The sequence below is a fragment of the Chelonoidis abingdonii genome, chromosome 22 (assembly GCF_003597395.2).
Source record: "Chelonoidis abingdonii isolate Lonesome George chromosome 22, CheloAbing_2.0, whole genome shotgun sequence".
Taxonomy (NCBI): Eukaryota; Metazoa; Chordata; order Testudines; family Testudinidae; genus Chelonoidis; species Chelonoidis abingdonii.
This window is the reverse complement of record NC_133790.1, coordinates 11060492-11077605: the sequence shown is the minus strand read 5'-3', so window position 1 is coordinate 11077605 and position 17114 is coordinate 11060492. Positions and strand designations below refer to the sequence as shown.

Here is a 17114-nt window from a genome sequence, read left to right as displayed (position 1 = left end):
TTCCCCACGTCTCTCCTATTTTTAAAATAATTAGAAAGAGGATAATATGAATGTGTGATCTTTTCAGCTTTGTAAGTTTTAGTCTAGCATTTGAACAGCTCATGTGAGAGACACTCCACTTCTGTGATCCTGGGCTTATATTTATCCCAACAAAGATTTGTTGTTTCCAGCTTCCTGATACTTATTTTTCCTTCTGCCTTCCTTGCATCTGGTGTTTTTTATGTTGTCTGTTATCTTATGCCAACATAATCCACTTGCTGCTCTAGAGAGCTGGAACACAAATTTTACCCAGCTAATGGATGGGACTGTCCTCACATTAAGTTTCTCTCTAGATATACATCTACAGATAGATATACGTTTTTTAACATCTCTTGTTAATCCATATATATATTTTATATTATTTTACTCTACCTGGTAATCATCTTGAAAAATAACTGTAATTGTTTGTATTACCTTTATTATGGTTGTACCTAGAGGCCTCAAATGAGATTGTGCTAGGCACTGTAGAAACACATAGTATGATACAGTCCCAGCCCTTATAATCTAAATAGAAAAAGGATGGGAGGGGAAACAGAAGTACAGATTTTCCTAGCTCACACAGCAGGCCAGTCACAGAGTCAGGACAAGAAGTCAGATGTTCTCAGTTCCAAACTGGTGGCCTAACCACTGGTCCACACTGACCTGTGTTTGTAACTGCAAAGATTCCTTCTTAAAGTTCCCTTCTCCAACGACATAATTCTGAAAGACGCAGTTTTGCTATCTGGACACAATTCATGTCGAAATTGATCTGGTCTATTTATTTGCAATACTTTTTCCTCCAAATTATTGAAGAAAAATACTTGCCAAAGAACACCAGGACCTAGGTTTTATGCGGGAGATGGGCACATGCTTTACAGTTTGTTGCTGAGAGGGACAGTGAAGTACAACTTCTCAGCAGACACAGCATCACACTCTCTCTTTTTGTGTCTCTCTTTACTTCTGAACAAGAGAATTGCCAGGTAATCAGCTCTGCTGGAGATTAACGTTTAAATGAAGAAAGTAACCTGGCTGGAGCTGCAGTGTTAGCTAACAGAAAACTGTGAAAATTCCTTTTATCTACTAATATCCCGCCAGCAAAGCCAATTTTGTATTGGCATCTCATCCAGTTAGATTCTATTAGCACAACGTGTTATTGCTGCTGCCAAGTGTTATCACAAGGTACACCAGAGAAACGGACACACACAAGGAACCTTTGCAAAGTGAAGGGTTTTAAGGTATAATTTTGTCTTTTAAATCCCTTGCAAACATCATAATGCTCGCCAGTGCTGCCATTGGTACATCCAGGGCTTCATCCCGTATTCCCTGTCCACCCCAGGTTTCACTAAATTGGGACTCAGGCCGCGAGAGAAACCAACATAAAAGAACGCATTTTAATCTCTCAGAGACATGTGCACGTCCATCTGTATCTTGCCTTAGTAACTATGTATAAAAATAGATCAGGCATGAAATACAGAGCCAGAGCCAATGGATTCTTTAAAAAATAGAAAGGGAAGGGGTGGTAAATTCTGCCAGAAGACAGACATATGTAGCTTCATTGGAAGCATTGAATGAATCTCCCTAAGGCCAGAATCTGATCCGAAGAAGCTGTCTTAAGTATGTGCTTAAGTCTTTACAGGACTGCGGATGTAATATTTATTGCCATATTTAGCTCTACAGGTAATCGAAGGCAACATTTCTCTCTCAGCCCAGTTCTGAAGAACACAGCTCTCTACTGACTTCAATGAACCTTGGAGCAGGATCCATGGAAGTAAATCTCCCAAGGATATCGGCAGGCGTTCCACTGACATAGCGTGTAAGTTGAGAACTGCCGTACTAATCGCAAAAAAATAATTCTTCCCCAGTTATCTAGCACATGACAATATTACCAGATAAAAGGCAAAAACATGTAACAATATAATAAATAAAAGAGGGCCAAAATTTCACTAATAAAAACCATCAACGGAAAGTATCTTTCAGTATTAAAATCTTCATTGGTCCTTTAATTTTGGCAAACATCTTGTTTTCGCCTAAATATCATTGGGGCTGCTCCAGCTTGAGGAGTTTACACACACACATTGACTTCAATGGGAGCAGGACTTTTTTTTTTTTTTTAATTAACAAGAGGAAAAAATCCCCCACCAAAGGAAGCAAAATTTGTTCAGAACAGACTCTTTTCCAAGGATTTTCCAAACAGACCAAGGGACTTTTCTTTCTTTTAAAGATACTTTCTGTTCTCTCCCTAAAACCAGAGTGCTTTATCCGGGGTGGCTCCAGGCACCAGCACGCCAAGCGTGTGCTTGGGGCAGCAAGCCGTGAGGGGCGCTCTGCTGGTCGCCGTGAGGGCAGCAGGCAGGTTGACTTCGGCGGCACGCCTGCGGAGGGTCCGCTGGTCCTGCGGCTTCGGCAGACCTCCCGCAGGCATGCTGCCGAATCCGCGGGACCAGGGACCTCCCACAGGCAAGCCACTGAAGGCAGCCTCCCTGATGTGCTTGGGGCGGCAAAATACCTAGAGTCGCCCCTGCCTTTATGGTGCTAGGGAACAGCCAGCTAATTAGTCTAGGCTTCATCTTGCTAAATACTGAGCACTTTCAACTCCCATTTCTTAACAGGAGTTGCAGTTGGTAAGTACCCCCAAGAGCTGTCAGTGTCCCTAGCCTCTGTTTGCCGGAAGCTGGGAATGGGCAACAGGGGATGGATCACTTGATGATTACCTGTTCTGTTCATTCCCTCTCGGGCACCCGGCATTGGCCACTGTCAGAAGACAGGATACTGGGCTAGATGGACCTTTGTTCTGACCCAGTATGGCCGTTTTTATGATCAAACCCTATAGCACTTAATGGAAAAATTAAAAAGTGACCAGCAAGTATATTTTGCCCTCTATTCTCAACTGTTAGTCTAGAGGGAATTGTGAAAGAACAGTTTAAAACAGGGGAACTCAAGGTTTAAAGGGTAAGGACCAGACTTTTTTTTTTTAAAGGGGCAGCATCTTTTGTGTGTGTGTGCATGGGCAGTTAATCTAAATTGCATGATTTGCACGCACAATGAAACGAGTATGTGATTCTGGCAAGTGCTTATTGCTCCTATAAAAAAAGGATATCCAACTGACATCAACAGAGATTCCAACACATAGGGAGAGTATTATTATACCAAGGCGGAGTAGTGCCATGCCGATCTCAGAAAAGAATTCTTCTCTGATTATCTAGTGGGCAGAGACCACCTCTTTGCCGATCGGTCTCAAGGGCTGCTTTGTACCTTCACAGAATGACAGTCATTTAAAGATGGGACAGAGCACCATGCTTTCCAGAGAATCTCTTACCATTGCTAGTGGAACTATTCCTACCAGGTCCTTCTGGCAGATGAAGATTTCAGAGAGGGCTATGTCCGTTGTCCCCTTCCGAGGGTATTCCACCTGCCACGTGATTGGCTGTGTTCCGGAAAGGCTGCTGAAACTGGCTATTTCAAAGTTCATCTGCACGACTTCACTGAATAAACTGTTACTTCTGGAAAGATGAAAAAAGGGAAAGGGGAGAGATATTATAGTGATTTAGGAGGGCAAATGAATCATATTAACTACTGGAAAATGTAGATATTTGTACAACAAACCTTTTGTAAACAAGAATTATTCAAAATGTGCTTCCCACCAAGGTTAAGAATAGTGAGGTAGAGTTCCTCACGTTACCTTGATCCAGGATGAGGTGTATGATATAAGCAAAGATGTTTACTCAACTGTGTATTTTTATAATTTTGCAAATGTGATTCGATCCCAACAGTGAGTCTGATTCTCTTATTTTGTACATTAGTATAGGCAGGAGTATCAATAAAGAAGTAGATGAAGATATTCCAGTCAAACTGGTGCAGGTGAGAACAGAGCCAAACCCAATGTTATCTATCTCAAAGTGAATCATTATAACTATATGAATTGTTCACAATGAAACTCAATTTAAAGTCATTAACTGAGACACGGAGTCAACATAAGACAAGAAAAGACCTAATATGGTAAAACAGGAAGATTCAAGAGGTTATTTAAGCCATTTTTTATTCTTTAAGTTACACTTTGTGAAGGTAGTTTGTATGATTATTTTAAAAGTAAAACCCTTTCCATCCAAATTATTGTTTCAATGGTGGATTATCCTTTGGATGGCTTAGTCAGAAAAGTCTTCATATTAGCTAATGTTTTAAATGCCTTTACTTAGTATAAAAGCTTCCTCACTTGAAAGAGAGAAACAGAGACACTTGTATGACGTGCGTATACTTTCTTTAATGCATTTTTGAGATAGTGATTTCGTGGGATAATGTGATGGATGTATAGGTGGAGCAGTTCATAACTCAAGGTCAGCCCATTTCCATTTGAAGAGTTCCTACTAAATAAATCTTATTGCTTATAAATATATGGCAACTGTGATAACTCTGGTTTATGCACTTGTGGAACATACCAAAAGGAAAACATATTGGATTGAACTTGTAATTTATTTGAAGGCATGATTATACGCAAAGACACCTGGATCATCTGAGCTATTGAGTTCATGTAGCTGTTAAAGACACCATTATGCCTTAGATTAATTGTACCTGGGAAGGTATTATTCTCACCATTTCTAGGTCTGATGCTTAGAAACTGACAAAGCTTGTACATATGATTGACAATCCCAGAGTTTTCAGGTGTGTTCCACAGAGAACAAATTCTAGCACAGCTTCAGAACTACACTGAGTCACAATATACGACAGCAGAGCTGCCCTGATCAGGAAGGCTGAAGACCTCTTTAAATAGCCTGTGAGCAGATGTAAAATATGCAGTATTAAATACCACAACAAAAATGTCGAGCCAGCCAAATGGTGTAATCCGGGTCTTCTGGACAGGGGTGATCTAGAATCTAAGGTACTTCAATAGTTTCCATTCTGTAGTATCTGAGCACCTCACAATCTTTCATGTATTCATGCTCACATGGGAAGTGCTATTATCCCAATGTCACGGATGGGAAATTGAGGCACAGCAATGCTGACTGACTTGCCCAAGATCACATAGGAAGTCTGTGGTAGAGCAAGGAACTGAACCTAAACTTTTCCAAGTCCCTTACTAACCACTGGGGCATCTTGTCCAGTGCAACTGGAAAGGGATGGGTCACATGTTTCCAATGGAAATTACAGCACTTACTTCTAGTCTTAAATGGCCTCTAGATAATGAGCCTTAAAATCCAGTTCTAATCTGTTTATTAGAGATATGCTAGGTAATGTGTAGAGATTTCTAAGATACATTACTTACAGTTGAAATTTGCAAAAACACCCCTGAGATTTGACCACCACTTCTCATTAAGGATCTTTGAAAATCTCCGATTATCATTTCCCTATCCCTTGGAGTCACGCACAGGTGCCTGGCTTCAGTGGTGGTAGGATATAAAAAACTGCATTTTTAGCAGCTCTCTAAAACATTGCTAAAATATTTTTGTCTGTAAAATGTGTAGCATACTGTATCCTGGAACACATGCGGTACAGTAGAAAGGTTTTATTGGCACTTGCTTGGGTTGATCTGAGTAATTCACTTATAGCTCCTCCACGGGTGAGTAACAGACCCATCTCAAACTGACGCCGATAAAACCTTCATACTGCATCATCATCATTGGTTTCCTTTTTCTCTTTCATATAGGAGAGACAGAGATGATCAACAGCTGGGAAAGCAGCCACCTGAAGAAAAAAAAAGCCTTCCAAGATGTGTAATGGCTAGGAAAAAGAAGAAAATCTCGTGAAACACGTTTAATGTTCAGAGCTTGCTCACTGACTGAAACAGCAATTCCTTAATGTCTGGCATTTAGAACTGCTCAGCAGCCAGAACAGCAAGTAATTATAAAACTTTTCTAATGTACCCAGCACAGTGTGATTGCAAATGCAGCTTGTTGCAGGGGGAGCTTCTAAAGAAGTGCTCAGGGGTTGGAGTAGGAGTCTGATTTGGTTGGAGTGAGAATTCCTCTGGACCAGTTCACTCCATGCATTCATTCGGAGCAGTAAATACATCCGTTATTCAGGGCTTGAGTGTAACTTGGACAAGACAGTAAGAAGTCCCTTTGCAGCACTATGCAGGCTACCCAGACCTTGGGTCTGGGTGCACAGGAGTAAGCACCGAGTTATATTCTCTCTGGAGCGGATGGGTAATGTTTAGGCAGAGTGGGAGGAGAAGGGAACGGGTGAAGACACTGTGCCATATCCAGAGCTCACTGGCCAGAGCAGCTGATCCACCTTGACGGTGGTGGGGTTAATAATTTACCACTGGTCTAGTCTTAATGCTAAGTCTCTATCCCCTGACAGCCAGGAGGAACCAGGCTGTATGTGCCACTGAGAAACAAGATTTTAGGAGCTGGAGAACTGGTTTGTTTCTATAAGAATAATTAAAAACATATAGAAGGTGAAGAGAAGGAAAAGAAAGACTCAGGAGAAACTCTGCCATACAATTCAGCACATCATATTCACTATGGACCAAAAGCTGATTTTTGCGTCTCGGGTGAAGTGAATTCAATTAGCAAGTGATGTACGATAACTAGGATTAGGAACCATATATTAATCAATCAAACCCTTGCTGCTTTGAGAAATATTGCCCCTTAGCTGGAGTCTATCTAGCGTAGAGAAATAATACTGCTCAAATCAGTAGCTGTTTAATTCTGATGGGCAGAAGAAATCCCTCTGCAGACCAGGAAGTTGAAAGCAACATGCTGTGTAAACGCGACCCAGAGACAGCATTGCTGGCGGGGGTGGATCCATGTTTTGAATGACACCATTGGAGCAAGGAGTCCATAGTAGCTTCAGCTTCACTGGAAAGGTCAAGCAATAGATAAAACATCAAGTGTGGTCTGGTTTAACAGCCTGCTCCGGCCAAGCATAGCCAGGGTTCAACTGAAGACAGCAGCACTCGAGGCCAACACAATGCTGGAGAGGCTGTTACAGAGCAGTGGGCCGGATAAGTCAGATAATAAGTAAGTAGGGCAAGAGAGGCAACACATTTGTCTGCCAGGGTAGAGAACGCAGCTGACGTAAGATCCATAAACAAACTGAAATCTTTGTTGAATGCCTGTCTATAAGCATGAACTGGCAGTCCTTGATGAGTGATTTTCAAAGTCTTGAGTTATTGCTCTGAGTAACGCAGGAATTTTAACTCTTAAATGAGTGATTCTAAGAACAGCTACCTGCTAAATCAATAGTTCCGATTTACTGCAGTGACCCTCAAAGATAAATTTAAAGAACCCTGTACTAAAAAAAAAAAAATACCCATCTTTAGCTCAAATATATTTTTACTGAAAATCTCAGAAGAACCAAAGGATTTTTTGAACTACTGAAAACCTAATTTAGTAATCTCTTTGCTCTCCACTGCTATCTGGTTTGACAGTGACATCTTAATGAAGAGTCACACTTGCTAAATCATATAAGAAATCCAATGAATATCCTTCAGCAACATAAAAGACCTGATTTTTCCACCTTAACTCATGTTGAGTAGCACCTTACTCTACACAATTTCAATGACTCACAATGTACTGAGTAATACAGAGTAGCTCGTGAAGAGTGGCAGAGCCAGTCCCAAAAATGCTCAGGCAATAAAAGTGCATGCTAATAGAAAAGCCCCGTCAATTGGTTTCTGAAAATAATGCTCGGAAACCTCTGAAAGAGCCTAAAAAAGAGCAGAAGAAAACAGAGGGGAAAAAATGATGTACAATTTAACACTAAAGCCAACGATCGTGCCTCATTAGCATCTCCCATGCTGTTTATTTTGACACTCTCAATAAAACACTGCTAGGGTCATCACTTAAATGGAAATACACCATTTAAAAGACATAAATCCTTTGGGTTACAAAGTGAAATCTCTTCTGCTCTTGAAGTGAAAAAGAGGGAACTTTCTCAAAACTAGTTGTTTTCAGGTGTGGAGTTTGTTTTGAGCCTCAGAAATCATGAGTCAGGGGCTGCAAAAGCATGAGATTAGCTTAAAATAAAGGAAATGTAGAAAATAAAATAAATGTTGGGTCTTTTTTATTTGCCTTCTGCTTTTTGAACCTTTATGATTACATTTTTCAGCTTTACTCTACAGACAAGGTAATTTTTTTTCTTTAAATGAAAGCTGAGATTTTCATGTAATCACATGACTTCAAAAGCGGGGACTTTAAGAACAACAAATATTGCAACACTTTTGATCAGATTGTTCGAGTTGGCAATGCTGTAGTGTGGGAGACTCATGCTAAAATATTAGATTATTCACTGCTCTGACACAGTGATTTTAAGTAAATTCTACAGGGCTAGAGTGCAGAGATTGCAGCTGACGTGTATTCCCTCAACCAGACTGTCCGGCTTGACAGTGAAATGCCTCTTGGCAAACCAGCCAGCTAGACTCATTGTTTACATGGGGTTAGTACATCTGTGGAAAATTCCTTAAAGTACCATTTTCGTCAAGAGATGAAGATGGAAGCTCCTCTGTTTAGTTCTACGTTCCTTATCCTGGATGTAAGAGACAACAATCTGTGCCTGAAATAAAACCTTTTCTTTCTTTAAGGATGGAAAAGTGAGAAAACTTCTCTTCTCATAAATGAGTTGTTCTTAGAGGAATTTTCCATCAAAATGTTTTTTCATCAGAAATTGTCAATTTGTTGTAAGTGAAACAGTTCTCAGGAAAGGACTAGTATTGATGAATTTTCCCCTATTCAAAAAAGAGTTTTGAAAAAAGTTTCAAAATTGTCAAAACATCCTGTTTCAACATTTTCAAAAGGAAAATTTTGGATTTTTTTTAACTCAAAATGACTTATCTGAAATTTGAGTTAATTTACACTAAAAAAGAGTTTTTAGAAGGTCAGATCAAAAAACAAAACGCTTTGAAATTACCAAACCAAAATGTTTAACTGACCCAACGCACAATTTTTTTTGTTTTTTGGGATGATCAGTTTGCAAAAATGTTTGATTTTTCGTCCTGTTTTGGGATGGGAAAAATGTCTGAAATCTCAAATTTTGATGGGATGAGAAAACTGCTTCCTGTTCTGCTCCATTAGTTCTGTCCAGTGCTACCACACTCTCAAAATAGGCTAGATTGTGGTAGCGTCTTGGTCTGACTCCCCAGGAGCAGCTAGTTGCGCCAAGTACAAGCCTGCCTGGAGGTATATATTTGGGGCTGCTAGTAAATGCTGCTGCATGCCTGTGCTACCATGACCTCACTGCTATGTTTAACATGGCGCTGTGGGTACATCTAATCAGGCTGGGAATCACACCCCCACAGCCCAGGGCAGACATAGCCTGTAAGTCACAATGTAGTGCCTGGTCGGCTCCTGGGGCAGCACAGCCTGATGCTGCCCTAGCCTCATGCTGAACTGCAAAAATCCAGCCAAGTGAAGCTCATGAGAAGGTGGTTAAGTGACTCGCCTTCTATTGCTCATTTAGATAACAAACACCTTCTATTGATCGGACCAACACTTGAACGGAGGTTTAATAGACTGGCACATTTAATAGATTTTTCCCATGACATTAAATATATTTGAGGTTAAGACGACTAAAGCACAACCAGCTCAGAAAGAGGAGACCTGCCTTTCCCCCGAAAGGCCAAACACGATCTATCTGGGCGCCAAACTGTGCTCTCAATTACACCCATTTAAGGACAGTTACTCCACTGAACTCAATAGCGCTACTCTGCATTTACACTGGGATGTGAGGGCAGAGTTTGACCAATTACTGTTACAAATTCTCTAGCCAGTTACAAATAGACCATGTAACAACACTGGATGTGGAAAAACTAATTGTTTTCTTCTATTGTCTGCTTTTCTTGGCCATATCAGATAGCTGAGTTCCATACAATGGACCCACCCTGACCTGACATCAGCGTAAACCATGAGCAATTACACTGCTATAAACTTATTGATTTCAGTGGAAGTGAGATCAAGATCAGACGTTGTATGTTACCAGCCATGGGTTTAATGGTGAGGCAATATTTACGTGGACTGCTTTCCATTAGGAACTGGACTGAGACATATCAATTCACTTTTACACAGGCCATCAAATAGCAACAAAGATGTACCACTATCAACCCAGGCTGCCTTTGAACAAGCGAAGGGTTCCATAAACCATTATCTATTCCCTGAACCACCTAGTTCTTCTTTGCATAAGTATACCAGCAAAGGAAGTACAAGCGCTTAATACCAATTTCCTTCAGAAGACATGTGAGAAAGGTAATCCCCATGCAGAGCTATGGAGCGCATGTAATAATTAAAAGCATACCAGCTACTGGAGACAAGAAGGAGTGTTAAGTTCTTATCTTACAATATTAGGCTAACCTTCATCTGTTAAACCCTAAAATACTGAATGACAGAAAGAAATGGATAATTAACAGATTTGGGAGGACACACTTTCATGAGAAACTACAGTCTTAAGAACGTATGAAGCTGTTTAAAGGAAAATATCTAATGTACAACTTGAGAAACACCTAACCGCATATATAAGAGTATATATTTTTAAACAGACAATATAGGCTTTTAATTGAATTCAGAGTGCTGCTTAGATAAAGGTAAATTCGATTAGCTCACCAGGATCTGTTCCTTTAAATCTCAGACTGTAATATAAAACATGGCCTGGACTGGTACTCAGGAAATCTCAGTTTCAGTTCCCAGAGCTACCAAAGACTCCTTGAGTGATCTTCGCCGAGCCACTTAGGGCTAGAGTTTTAAAGGTATTTTTGTGCCTAAAGATGTAGACAGGTGCACAGTGGATTTTCACAAGCACCTAGATGCCTAACTCCTGTCGAACCCAATGGGAGTTAGATGCCTATGTGCTTCTGAAGATCCCACTAGGCTGTCTGCATCTTTAAGAACTGAGACACCATTAAAAGTCTGTCCCTTAGCCCCGTGTTCTCCGCTGTACTGAAATCTGCTCAGTGCAAGAGAGGGGCCCTCTGGAGGGCCAGCAGGGTGTAAGACACATCTTCCTCATTTTCATGGTTCAGCTCCCTCAGCTGGCAATGGCTCCTATGGAACCACGTGGCAGCTGAGAATTGGTGGAGTGCAGGCGAACTCTGCCCTGTGCACCAAATGCCCCCTGTGCCAGAGTGAGGGAAGGGCAGTCAGCATAGGAGTGAGTGTGCTACATCATGCCAGCTGAGAGCTCCATTATGCCATAAGACTTCTCAACTGGCCAGATTCAACCACTTTGTGCCTTTCACAATGCACAGAGTGGCTGGAATAGAACAGAGACTCTGGCCCTTAATCTCTCAGGGCCAGATTTGCAAAAGGTATTTAGGTACCTAACTCTTATGGATTTCAGCGGGTGTTCAGCACCTAAATACCTTTACAAATCTGGCCCTCTGTACCCCCTTCCCTCTCCATACATTGGGGTTAATACTAAATCTTTTGTCCCACACTTCGTCTGTTTTCACTGTGCAGATTGTAAACTTTGTGGGGCAGGCGCCGTCTCTTACTCTGACTTACTCGGTGCCTAGTTCAACCGGACCCTGATTTCCCACGGTGCCATTATGTGCTGCTGTAATACAAACAACGTTTCTCAAGAAATAAACTCTCTCTGTGATTCATCATCTTCTCCTTCCTTTGAGAAGTGGGTTTACTATTTAGTATGCATTCAGAACTGAAATCCCTCCATGGCTACTGTAGGCAAACAACATTTTCCTTTTCAGGAGATAACCGTTTAAGTGGTAAAAATCTTCCAAGGGAGATCACTATAAAAGAGACTTTGATCAGGAGTTTTCAGAGGAGCTGCATTCCAAATGCCCTGCTTTCAAGAAACTTTGCATTTTCAAAATGTCATCAGAAAAAAAGAAACTGGATGCATTCCAAACATCAGTACTAAATTATATGCCTGCTTCACCCTGCTAAAAGCAGCAAGAAGAGATTGTATTAAACATGCAAAATTATACTTTTCAGCTCACTTTTAATTGCTTAGTTTAGTGGTTTGGGACCAGCAGATAAAACGTTGTGCTCAGCGATAGGATAGTATATTTGAAAAGCAGTTTAAAGGTCTGCTCTTACTGACCCAAACTTCTGAGGTGTCTATTTTAAAGCATTCTTTTAGGGAAGATATTGCCTGGAATGTACGGAACAATGCATCACATGTTCTAACAGCTTCATGGAGTCCTGGCTTCTCTCTGAGTCTGTGTTCAAGTCTGGGGTAGTAAGGCCCATAGGTGGGCCACTGATTTTAGGTGGCAGTAGATGCCATATATCTTGACTTCAGAAAGGCTTTTGATACTGTCTCACATGACCTTCTCATAAACAAACTAGAGAAATGTAGCCTAGACCAACCTACTATAAGGTGGGTGCACAACTGGCTGGAAAACCGTACTCAGAGTAATTATCAGTGGTTCACAAGCGAGGTGGAAGGGCATATTGAGTGGGGCCTGGCAGGGATTTGTTCTGAGTCTGGTTCTATTCAATATCTTTTTTTAATAATTTGGATAATGGCATGGAGAGTACACTTATAAAGTTTGCAGATGATACCAAGCTAGCAGGGATTGCAAGTACTTTGGAGGACAGGATTAGAATTTAAAATGATCTTGACAAACCGGAGAAACGGTCTGAAGTAAATAGGATAAAATTCAATAAGGGTGAATGCAAAGTATTTATCTTAGGAAGGAACAATAAATTGCACAAATACAAAACGGGAAATGACTGCCTAGGAAGGAGTACGGCAGAAAAGGATCTGGGGTTCATAGTGGATCACAAACTAAATATGAGTCAACAGTGTAACACTGTTGCAAAAAAAGCAAACCTCATTCGGGGAGGTACTAGTAGGAGTCTTATAAGCAAGAAAGAAGAAGTAATTCTTCCACTTAGCTTTGATACGGACTCAACTGGAGTATTGCATCCAGTTCTGTGCACCATACTTCATGAAAGATGTGGACAAATTGGAGAAAGTTCACAGGGGGACAATAAAAATGATTAAAGCTGTAGAAAACATGACCTCGGAGGAAAGACTGAAAAAAATGTGTTTGTTTAGTGTGGAGAAGAGAAGACTTAAGGGGGACATGATAACAGGCTTCAAGTATATAAAAAGTGGTTATAAAGAAGAGGGTGATAAATTGTTCTTCTTAACCATTAAGGACAAGACACAATGGGCTTAAATTGCAGTTTAGACATTAGGAAAAACTTCTGAACTGTCAGGTTGGTTAAGCACTGGAACAAAATTACCTAGGGAGGTTGCAGAATCTCCACCATTGGAGAATCAGACAAACACCTGCCAGTGATGGTTTAGAGCCGGGGACCAGACTAGGGCACCTATCGAGGTCCCTTCCAGTTCTACATTTCTATGATTCTGTGATTTCTTGAGTGCTCAACTTGAGATACCCTCAGTTTCCCAGCAGGGCACCCAAAACTGGAGACACCCACAACTAGTGGTCACTTTCAAAAATTTAGCTGGACATCATTTTGAGGGATTCAAATGGCAGCAGGCGGGGAATATACTCAAATGTTTTGAGCCTGATCATTCAATTAATCCTCAAATTGCAGCCTGTTTCTCCAACTGCCAGTCGAGTAACACTGGGTTGTTCAGACAATGGGGCAGCCCACTCTCAGTCTGCCACAATACCAATAAAAATAAGCTGATCTAGAGGAGGGGTTGTAGGCTTACTGCACATTTCCTACCAGGCAGCCATCTGCCTGCATTACTGCTAGGATGTCAATCACTTTGTTATCTGTGCACAGAACCTGACTCCTATGGGCTTAAATCAAAGCAACTGGTGTCAAATTTTTAAACTAGTTAAATACACAATTGCATTAGAGACCAGGTAACTGCACAAATCACTTATGTGAGTTGCACTCCTAACATTTAAAAAATCAAGCTCTTATGTCTTTAGAGCCCAGTTTCTACAGGCTGTAATTTTTTCACGGCTGTTTTTCCATGACACCTGCTGTACAGCTGTTGGCCAGTCCATCCAAATCCATGGAATGCTTGGCTACACCAGTCACATCCAGCAGCAGGGTAGCTGAATTGGTCGCTTGCGAAATACCCAGAATGTTAAGCAGCTGTCAAGCAGTTAAGGTTGGTGAACCGGTTGTGTTTCATAGAAGCAACCAATATAAATAAAGTTTTGCCTCTAAGACTATATTAAACCACAAAAATACAGGAGTGCTGAATATTCAGGAAAAATGCAGAAGGAAAATAAAACCAGCACTGAACTAATGTTTTTGCTTTATTTTTTCTTGAGGAAAGTTATTTTTCAACCACACTGACCATCGTGTTAGAGGAGAAAGGTCCCCTGCCTTCTCCTAGCTATGGTAAATCTCCAATTTGGCTGCGGCACCTTCTGTTTTTCTAATGCAGGTACAGTTGGGAGGTAAATGGATTTTTCCAATCAAAGGCACCAATGCCACATCTGTCTGGCTGCAGCTGTCCAGAGGGACCTCCAATTTAACAGAAGCACTTTTTTTTAGGTGTCTCTGAAGCTGCCTGCATGGTGAGTAAAAGATCCTGAAATGAGCTGTATCCTTTGAAAAATCAGCTTAACAGCTGAAATTTCATCACCCAAGTTTGTGTTGACTCTCCCAGACTCAGGCTAAAGAGAACTGAATAATATTGTGCACAGCCCAGAGTTAAAATAGTTTCAGTCCTCAAGCCATCAATATGATACAAACATTCTCTAAGGAGGCTGCAGCAGCTGTGTTTTCACTTCCCCAATCACAGACCGTGTCTTCAATTGTTCTCCTCCTTACCGATACTTGTACAATATGTGACCTTACCAGACAGCCCTCACTTAAGATCTTTCCTTGCAAACACCGTATCTTGGCATGTAACCGTCAAGTCATTAGGCAGCTACAGTAGTAGGTGACTGGGGTTAATTACTGTCCCATCAGGAGGTGGCTCAGCAGTGATAACGGGCCAAATACGGAACCCAGCTATGCTGGTGTAAAGTAAGTGGAAGTTGTACTTTAGTGGATGAGGACTGGTATAAGATCTATAGGAGAGGAGAATTGGGTGCAGTTTTATGCAAGTGTAATTCCATTGACTTCATTGGCATCACCCTGAATTTGTGCTGGTGTACCAGAGAGCAGAATCTATCCCCGCCATGAGTAACTGTGGCCAAAAGTCATCACTACCAATGGAAAACAACAACATCCAGTTCCTCCACAGCCTATCTGCAAGCTTCTGTAAGAAACCAGCACGATCTTGCAAGGACTAAATTAGCCTCATATGCCCCTTAACATCAGCAAGTATGGGGCAGATGCCATTATTTATCATCCCCTCCTGGCAACAGCAGTGCTGCAGAGTGGGAGCTGAGTTTACGATTCACATAGCACCTTTCATGCCAAAGTGCTCTACAACATAAATTGACAGACAACTGTACCCAGGAATCATATCGACCTCTGCTGAAATGCAGTCGTCTCCTGGGTGAAACTGCAGCAAATATTAACATCATAAAGTGTCCTTCATGACAGCGAAGATGTGAAGTTTGGTTGCAATTAGAGCTAAGTGAAATTTTTCAACCTAAATTACTTTGAAGAGGGGGAAGTAAGCTGATTTGGAGAGAGAAAAACTTTTCATGAATTCACGCTCATTTCACAACTGCTTTGGTTGGAAAAAAACAAACAAATACCACCACCAACCCTAAAACAAACAAACAAACAAACAAAAAACCCCATCAGGCCTGAAATGTTTTGTTCTAACATTCTCAAAATGAAATGTTTCAATGTTTTTCCTATTCAAAATGATATTTTGTTTCAACATTTTGTTTTTAATTAAGAATAACTGAAATGGAAACAAAATGTTTTGTTTAACGCAAACACATACACTCTCTCCTTTTCTGACTCACTGAACATTTGAAAAGTTTAATTTTGATTTGATCTGAAATAAACCCTCTCCCCCGCAATTTTTAGGAATTGCCAGTGAATAAAAACAAATCTGTTATTCACCCAGTTGTAGGTTTTATAAAAGAGATTCTTTAGTGCTGCTGCTAGGGGTCTCTGTAGCTCCCAGATTAAAACAGCCCAAAGTCCTGGCCTGGTTTAAGCAGACATGGAAGACTCTGCTGACTACACCACAAAGTACACAAAGCAGTTTAGAACAGGAAATGAAGAACAACATATCTGATCAAAACTACTCAGGGAATTTAAATGGGCAAAAAGTAAGCACTCAAGTTGGAAACTGAACAGAATAGTTAACACCCCAAACAAAAGGTCAACAAGATTAAGGATCCCAAAAGGATAGAACTTGAATTTTATATTCTGTTTATCCACCGCACATCCAGCATCACCCTGAACATCTAACACAACACTGGGGCATTAGCTCGGTATAGACCCAAAGAGAACAGCACTATCAGCTGAATCATTAACCACTGCAGGTGACTACACATGATCTTGGGGTAGGCAGGGGCGGCTCTAGACATTTCGCCGCCCCAAGCACGGCAGCATGCCGCGGGAGGGGCTCTGCCTGTCACCGGGAGGGCGGCAGATGGCTCCGGTGGACCTCCCACAGGTGTGCCTGTGGATGGTCCGCTTGTCCCGCAGTCCGCTGGTCTGCGGAAGGTCCACTGGAGCTGCGGGACCAGCAGACCCTCTGCAGGCACACCTGTGGGAGGTCCACCGGAGCCACCTGCTGCCCTCCCAGCGACCGGCAGAGCGCCCCCCCACAGCATGCTGCCCCAAGCACGCGCTTGGCGTGCTGGGGCTGGAGCCACCCCTGGTGGTAGGATTGATAGGTGGCTCTCACAGTTGCCGAGCACAGTAAAGTGAAAGCTGAGTAGCTTTTATCTGGAGCCCCTTCTCAATATCCCCTTGACATTCAATGGCACTGCTGTCACTGCTGAAGTGCCTAACACAGGCAATTAACATTTGCCTGTTAAAAGGATGCTGTCAAGAGTGACGGGTTTGAAATAATCCCGACTAGCTGGAGTTTGGATTTGTGCATGTTACAGCATCCCCCGCTCCATCAGCCTTTGTATGCCTCATCTGAATAGTTTGTAGTTTTCTTCCTTGTTATTTCCAGGTACATCCAGCATGAAAGTAATGTCTTTGTTTGCTAAGGACTCCTGTGCCCCAACATTGGGCTCTGCTGTAACATTATTCAGGCTGGTCGAAAATTTCAGTCACTTTTTTTTGGATGGAAAATCTTTTTTTTTTTTTTTGGGGGGGGGGGGGAATATTCATGGAAAC

The 17114-nt window shown here is 41.6% G+C and overlaps 1 protein-coding gene across 1 annotated transcript in view; it reads right to left on the bottom strand.

Moving 5' to 3' along the window:
• TMEM132C (transmembrane protein 132C) overlaps positions 1-17114 on the bottom strand; it is a 310090-nt gene that overhangs the window by 74139 nt on the left and 218837 nt on the right. The window contains exon 4 of the mRNA XM_032791202.2: positions 3335-3518. Within this exon, the coding sequence (XP_032647093.1) occupies positions 3335-3518 (184 nt within the window). The remainder of the gene's footprint in view (positions 1-3334; positions 3519-17114) is intronic.